The sequence below is a fragment of the Ascaphus truei genome, chromosome 18, assembly GCF_040206685.1.
Source record: "Ascaphus truei isolate aAscTru1 chromosome 18, aAscTru1.hap1, whole genome shotgun sequence".
Taxonomy (NCBI): domain Eukaryota; kingdom Metazoa; phylum Chordata; class Amphibia; order Anura; family Ascaphidae; genus Ascaphus; species Ascaphus truei.
In genome coordinates this window covers 15,650,630-15,658,493 of record NC_134500.1, presented here as the reverse complement: position 1 = coordinate 15,658,493, position 7,864 = coordinate 15,650,630, and the positions used below count along the sequence as shown (strand labels likewise).

Genomic DNA, 7,864 nt, shown 5'->3' with positions numbered 1-7,864 from the left:
GGTATATCCGTGTATACCTTTCCTTTCTAAAAAGATGTCCATATATATTGTGTTTTTGGTACAAATTCATCCTCGAACACCTTTGACGACACAGGGTGGCATCTGAACAAGGAAGATTTGTAGTTCCAAAGGATCATTTGTAAACCAGACCAATGCACTTTTAATCTTGCAAACATACTTCCAGGTTCCACCCCGGGCATGGCTTTCAGATCTCGAGGGTTAACCCTCCCAGGGTTTTATGGGATGGCAAGTATTTATGTTGCATTGGCTCTACGGGACTACAGCTGTGACTTTGCTGCTGCTTCCAGGAAATGTCCCCATTCCCTTGCAGGGCCCCTCCTTGCCTCTCCCAGTCACACGCCTCTGCCATCACTTCCACATCATTAACTCAGATCTGAAAGTAAAATCCTGGTCAAACAGCCCACAATATCCCAAGGCATTTAAAGCAGGCTCCAGCTCCAGCATGTGAAAACTGCTTTGTATCAAGAAGAGGACACTTGTGGAGAGTGTGAAGAAGCCAACTTTTACCTCCTCTCTGTGGTGTGGGATGGGGACACAGAGAGTTGTGAGTTTGGTGGCTTGTCCTGAAGGTGTGAGGGTTAGTGTGGCCCTCAAATGTGTGATAGGTGCACTGGCACTATTCACTGTCCTCAATGCAGGTGGCACTATATTTATTCTACTGCAGTGGGGGGATCTTACGTCTAGGATCAAGGAACTGGAAGGATATCAAATATTATCCAAACAGGACACGATGACCTCTCACCTGGTCCAGCTGATCTCAGAGTTAAAAGAGCAGGACTCAGAAGACCCTGGGGCACAGGTCTCCTCCAGAAACAAGAGGAGTCATCGTCACAGGCCACTTGAGAACTACATCAGAGCTGAAAATGAAGACATGCTCATGATGATGACCTACTCCATGATTCCGGTAGGTTCCTCCAACCACCTTTAAGACTACCTCTGGCTATTAACTGTTTACGATTTAACTCGCTAGTGAACAACTGGGGGGGGAGAGAGTTTATGAATAGGCATTATTGAAAATATATCATTTTACTGGAAAGAAACATGGAGGTTATTATATAAATAAGACGCTGAGGGGGGTGAAAAACACACGCACAGAAAGGAAGTTCTCATCGGGGACAATTTGGAGAACAAATTATTTTCCATTTAGTTGCTACAGGTTGAAATTGAGAGAATGTTTTTCAGGAAGGAAGTACAGGCAGTCCTCGGTTATCCAACAGAATACGTTCTGGAAGTTGCATTGGATAGTGAAACCGTAGTAAAGTGAGTCCCATGTTAATCAGTGGCGGTGAGCGTCAGATAACGCATTCCGGCGTCGAAAAATGGCCCTTAGGGTTGTATTGTAAAGCGTTGGATATGCTATTCGTTGTAAAGTGAAACGTTGGATAGCGAGGACTGGCTGTACAAAAAATATACATTTATTGTTTAGTGTGTGTGTGTGTGTGTGTGTGTGTGTGTGTGTGTGTGTGTGTGTGTGTGTGTGTGTATTGGGACAACGGGAAAAAGATAGTGACACATTTTAATGCCGATCCAATTTGTGTCAAGAATATTTGAAAATATTCAGTGTAATGCTAGTGTCAGTTTCCCTATAATTATCTATGTATTAAGTGTATTGGAAAATGTTACGAGTTGTTCCATGATTTGACAGAGATTTCTAGTTCTGACCTTGACATTCACATGCTGCTCTCTGTGTGACCTTGATGCTGTATAGGTATATTTGTTCAAGAATCAGGACATGTTTTGGTACAATTTTTCTCTTTTGGTCCTTTAGAAATGTAGATTCGTTGTCACTTCGGATACCTTTTAGTGAATTAACATTCGAGTTCTTAATAGATTTTCTTAGTGTATCGAGTTTTCGGAACCTCATAGGTTTCTTCGGTGGTTTTGCGTACCTAGTACTGTACACCGGAAAAATGAACCTATCAAGAAACGTTCACATTGGACCAAGGTGGAGTCCAGCTTTATGAACAAATTTTGAAGTTGCTGTAAAGTGAAAGCACTCAGTCCTGTAACCCCTTTTTCACCATTTATTTAATAATTTCAGCGCCTGCCCAATACATTTTAAAATGTATATCTAAGAACCTAATGTTAAAAGCAGAAAGCATGGAGAGAATATAATACGAATATATAAAATTGCCTTGTGTTGAAAGCTTTTATTTTGACAAAGTTTTCAAATATTAACAAGCATATGTGTCATATTTATGAATAAATAAACATTTTTTTTTTATTGTATAGGTTCGGGTCATGTTAGATTTATGTAACAGCACGAAAGGAATATGTTTAACAGGTATGTAAATATTTTTCTCATGTACCCCTGGCAATGAACATACCGAGAGCTGGAGTCACAAATGTTTGGTGCGTGAGGAGCATTAGGATAAAAACTTCCAATGTCACAAAGAACTGACTCGGACTGGAACTGGCTTCACCCTGGCGCAGTTAGCGTTACGTTTTACTATGTGTGCATATTATGTTCAGTTGTCTGTAAATTCCCTAGGAGGAGCACCGATGATGTAATAACATATTTGGTAAAGTTGTGTGGAGAGGGGCTATGTAGTGCAAACCGCAATGCAGTAGAGAAGAGACTTTTAAAAATTGAATAACGTGCTCAAGTGAACTTGTTTCAAGTGATTTATCAAAGAGTCAACAGTTGTCTGTTTAATAAATCACTTGAATCAAGTCCTCTGGAGCGCCTATTATTGACTTTTTATTGTCTGCTCTTTGACACATTTGGAGCCATACTTGATGTGTGGCAACATAGGTGTGTGTGTGTGTATGTTTGTATATATATATATATATATATATATATATATATACACATACACAGTATATATATTATATAGCAAATGGAAATATTCCTGTATGCTCATTTGCATGTCTTAGACAGGTCTGCAACCCTGCTTTTCGCCATTATCTCTTAGCATACAGTGCTTCCACTGCAGCAAGGGATTCTGGGAAATGACATGCAAATGAGCACACAGTGACACCTTTTGCTTCAAAACCATATGAGATGGTCCCCTGTAAGCTTTTGCTTGTTGTATTTCACAGCTTTGAGCACTGCCAGGGTTAAGATGCATAGCCAGTAAACCCACCCACAGACAGCCGTTTCGACCTAAATGGTTGGGAGGGAGACACAGGTGGGGGGGGGGGGGGAGAGACGTGGGTGGGGGGGGGCAGGAGAGACACGCGGGTGGGGTTGGGAGAGACACGGGTGGGGGCGGGGGAGAGAGACGTGGGTTGTGGAGAAAGATATGAGTGGGGGACGGGGGAGAGAGACGCAGGTGCGGGACGGGGGAGAGAGACGCAGGTGCGGGACGGGGGAGAGAGACGCAGGTGTGGGAAGAGAGAGAGAGATGCAGGTGGGGGGAGAGAGGGGCAGAGGGGGGAGAGGAGAGAGAGAACTTGTCACATTGTGATAATAAAGTGTCAGAGGCACAGGAGAATAAAGTGATTTATTCAGTCACAAGGAAAGCTACTAGGATTCAAACTGGGTTCTCCATAAAGATCCTACCACTGAGATACTTCTTCAGGCCTATACAACAAAGCAATGTCGTAGCTGAAAAGATTTCAACGCCGCACAGATCATAATGCTTATGGCTGCAACAGCAATAATGTAGTTAAAAGGCAAATATTCTATACCCGCTGGAAAATAATGTGCTACTTGATACCAAGTTATAGCCTGCACAGCCCTCAAGAACTACCAACACTTCAGGTTTTCAGGATATCCCTGCTTCAGCACAGGTTGTGCAGGCTCCGACTGAGCCATGAATTGAGCCACCCGTGCTGAAGCAGGGATATCTTGAAACCCCGACCTGTTGGTGCCCCTTGAGGACTGGAGTTTCCCCACTCCTGCATTAGGGGATATGAATGGACTAGGTGCATGTTTGAACGTAGAGGATTAGAGCCACCCTTCCATTCCAATTCATTATATCCCACTTAATCCCCTCAGCGCTGGAAGAGTTAAAGGAGATGTAGTGCTGGATTTATATTTGTAACGGGGTCCCAAAATATCTTGGTGAAAAAGACCTTACACGTGGGCATGATTTGGGGCAAATCATGGGATTATTTATCGAGTTAAATGTAGTGAATGTTATGCGTCTCCATTCTGTGCCGCGTCTAATTAATAAAGCACATTTATATCAGTTTTGTGGCACTTGTGTTACATATTTGCTGTAATTGTGTTTTATTAGCACAAGCCCCTTCCTTAAATCTGATGCAAAATTGCGGTTGGTGCAAAGTAAATGACCCTTTTGTATGTCCTAGTTCAGGGGTGGCCAACTCCAGTCCTCAAGGGGCACCAACAGGCCAGGTATTAAGGATATCCTTGCTTCAGCACAGTCATTCTTACTGTGCCACTGATTGAGCCACCTGTGCTGAAGCAGGGATAGCCTGAAAACCTGCCCTTTGGTGGCTCTTGAGGACTGGCGTTGGCCCTCGTTTATCTATATGAAAGGAATCAATGAAAATAATAGCCACAGTATTTACCCGTAATGAAGATCATGTGATTTATCATGCTCAATATCCGATTATTCCGTATTTAAAGTATGTGTGCAAACAGGAAATCCATGAGAGTGACTGACGCATAACTTTGGTAAACCGGCCTGACTTATCGTCTTTCTACTGTAATTGACACATTAGTTATGGAGACTGTAAATAATATTGGGACAGTAGCAATGTCTGTGCCTTCATTTCATTGTAATAATGAGTCTTAAAAAAACCCACAATTCTTAAAAATGACTTAATTGACTAATTTCTTATTTTTTTTTAGGACCCCCTGGGCCTCCAGGTAAGAAACCTTCATTATTTTGCAATCAAAAATATATAATGTGGTTTTCTACATTATATTCAATGTGTGTTTGGATTATGCTAGGACCGCCCTTTCTTAGCAGATGAGAGATATACAGTGGCGGCCGCCTTTAGCCTCCTGCGGCCGTTTCCCCGCGATTTTCAAAATCGCGGGCAGATGCGGCATGTTTTCGGCCGTTTTGGGCGCCGCGGGCGCTTTCAATGTTAAGCGCCATTAGCGCTGTCTGGAGAATGCGGCTGACGCGCGGCAAAGTCCGTGACAAACGGAAAACATCCACCGGATTTTTTCGGGGATGTAGGAGGTTAAAAGAGGCCGCAACAATATGTCAAAATAATGTTCTCTGGTGCCAGCGGGCACTGGTGTCATTATGTGTGAAACATCATTGAGTTTCTTACATTTCATTCTGATCTTTTAGGCACAGATGTTAGTCATCTCAGACCTGCTGGATTAAATTGATGCAAAGAGAAATTAAAACGGGAAACTGAAACCTGCCATTTCAATATTGCACCAGACAGCTCCTTCTCTAGCAGATCCGATAACAACCTTACAAACCTCTCACTGAAACAAATGGACCAAGCTTGACACACATCTCTCTGATACATTTACACAAGGGGATGCAACATGTAGCAACAATTTGACATTGCAATGCCAGTTTGCAACCTAAGTGCCCCATAAGTATCAAAGAACCATCATGGGCGCCCGAAGAGTGTAATTGACTTCTTAATGACGTGCTGTTGTGACTGTACTTCTACATGTATACATTATATAGATTTCAGAGACATCAGACAGTATAGATCAGGGGTGGCCCACTGCAGTCCTCAAGGGCCATCAACATTTCAAGTTTTAAGGATATCCCTGCTTCAGCACAGGTGGCTGGTTGAGCCACCTCTGCTGAAGCAGTGGTAGCCTTAAAACCTGACATGTTGGTGGCCGTTGAGGACTGGTGTTGGCCACCCCTGGAAAAGATCACCGAAACAATGATGGTCAATGTTGTGAGTTATATCAATAACACAAAACCATACAAATACAATGAACATGATTTGTGGTTTAACCCTAGAGGGCAATGCAGTGCTTGGGCAGTGCCGACCTCATGAATTGTAATCAGTTCTGTCTTTGATTCATTGTCTTATCTGGCACTGCATGAATTGTGACAATGCTGAAGACTTTACATGTGCATGTGATTGGCATTAAATGTGTGTTCTTATACAGGTTCTCCTGGGCTTGTTGGACTTGATGGGTTACCAGGGTACAATGGCTCAGATGGTTTTACTGGTCTGCCAGGGAAAAAAGGTGAACCTGGAGTGGCTGGAAGAAGAGGGAAAATTGGTGAGTACCATGCCTGCTGTATTTCTTATGTTAAGAAATCCAGTCAATTCTAAATAACAGAGACAGATTGGTCTTTGTAACAATGCACAAGACATAATGAGGATTTAAGTCTCATTGACTTGCACCGAGCTACTCAAGAATACAATATATGCTTCTATTTTATGGTTACACTTCTGTGTTTTAAACACACAACTATCAACCGATTATGGTTAACGAATAACAAAGAAAAAAGCAGTGAGACTGGTGCAAGGGTTCACAAAAGTAATAGGGTTAAAAATATGAAGCATATTGGAGCTCTTTGCTCTACATTTCCATATCATGTGTGCTACATTTTCATCTCGGATGTTATTTGAATGAGCAATTCAGGTGCTGTCATATATATATATATGTAAATACAACTGTATGCTCATATATATATATATATGTATATCTTATACTATACTAGCTGAGAGACCCGGCGTTGCCCGGGATGTAAATGCGTAATAGGTAGTATTATTTATAAATGGTGGAACAATAGGTGACTATTTGTTGGAAAGGTTGGATAATAATGTTGAAAAGAAAGATGGAAGAAAATGTAATACGATGTTGTATAAAAATGGTTTATTGTAAACACACCACAGTACAATGTATATTTTGGTGACATAAGTGATGTGAAAATGTGAGGCGTGTATCCTGCTAGGGTGTGAGGCGGCGGGTGTGAGCGTGTGTGAGGCGGCAGGTGGGTGTTCAGTACGGGTGGCGCATGGGTAGTGAGTGCTGGCTGTGGGTCGGGGTCCTGCTAGGGTGTGAGGCGGCGGGTGTGTGGCGAGTGCGGGTGACAGCTGGTCAGTGATATTGTTGCGTAGGGGCAGGATGCGCCAGGTGTGTGTCGAGTGTGTGGGGTGGGTGAGAGGCGGCGGGTGTGTGTCGAGTGTGTGGGGTGGGTGAGAGGCGGCGGGTGTGTGTCGAGTGTGGCAGGTCTGTTTAGTGCGTGCGGCGGCTGTGTGGCGCAGGGATGTGAGCGGTGGGCGGGTGAAAGGCAGAAGTGCGGGTGGGCGAAAGGCAGAGGCGGGAGGGCGGACGAAAGGCGTTGAAGGAGGGGAGGTGAGGTCGGAGGGGTGGTGGGGGGTGGTGAAGGGGGGCGGAGGGGAGGTCGGAGGGGAGGTGAGGATGGGTGGTGAGGGGAGGTGAAGGGGGGGCGGAGGGGAGGTGAAGGGGGGGTGACGGGAGGTGGAGGGGGTTGCCGGGAGGTGAAGGGAGGGGGGGGTGACAGGAGGTGAAGGGAGGGGGGGGGGTGACAGGAGGCGAAGGGGGGGGTGACAGGAGGTGAAGGGAGGAAGGGAAGGGGGAGGTGGAGGAGAGGAAGGGGGAAGAGGGAGGTGGGGGAGGAGGGAGGAGAAGGGGGGAGGTGGGGGAAAGGGTGAAGGGGGGGAGGTAAGGGTGAAGGGGGGGAGGGGGAAAGGGGGTAAAGGTGGGGGAGGGGAAAAGGGGGGAAAGGTGGGGGAGGAGGGAAAGGGGGGAAAGGTGGGGGAGGAGGGAAAGGGGGGAAAGAGGGGTGGAGGGGGGGAAGGGGGTGGAGGGGGGGAAAGAGGGGAGAGGGAGGAGGGTAAGGGGGAGGTGAGGAGGGTAAGGGGGGAGGTGAGGAGGGGAAGGGGGGAGAGGTGGAGGAGGGGAAGGGGGGAGATGGAGGAGGGGAAGGGGGGAGATGGAGGAGGGGAAGGGGGAGATGGAGGAGGG

At 45.5% G+C, this 7,864-nt stretch overlaps 1 protein-coding gene across 1 annotated transcript in view; it reads left to right on the top strand.

Annotated features, from left to right (window-relative positions):
* The first annotated feature begins 313 nt into the window (after window positions 1-313).
* The window catches only part of GLDN (gliomedin), a 12,798-nt gene continuing 5,247 nt past the window's right edge, over window positions 314-7,864 (top strand). The window contains 4 exon segments of the mRNA XM_075575674.1: window positions 314-925; window positions 2,254-2,305; window positions 4,784-4,801; window positions 6,032-6,148. Of these exon segments, the coding sequence (XP_075431789.1) occupies window positions 548-925; window positions 2,254-2,305; window positions 4,784-4,801; window positions 6,032-6,148 (565 nt within the window). The 5' untranslated portion in view covers window positions 314-547.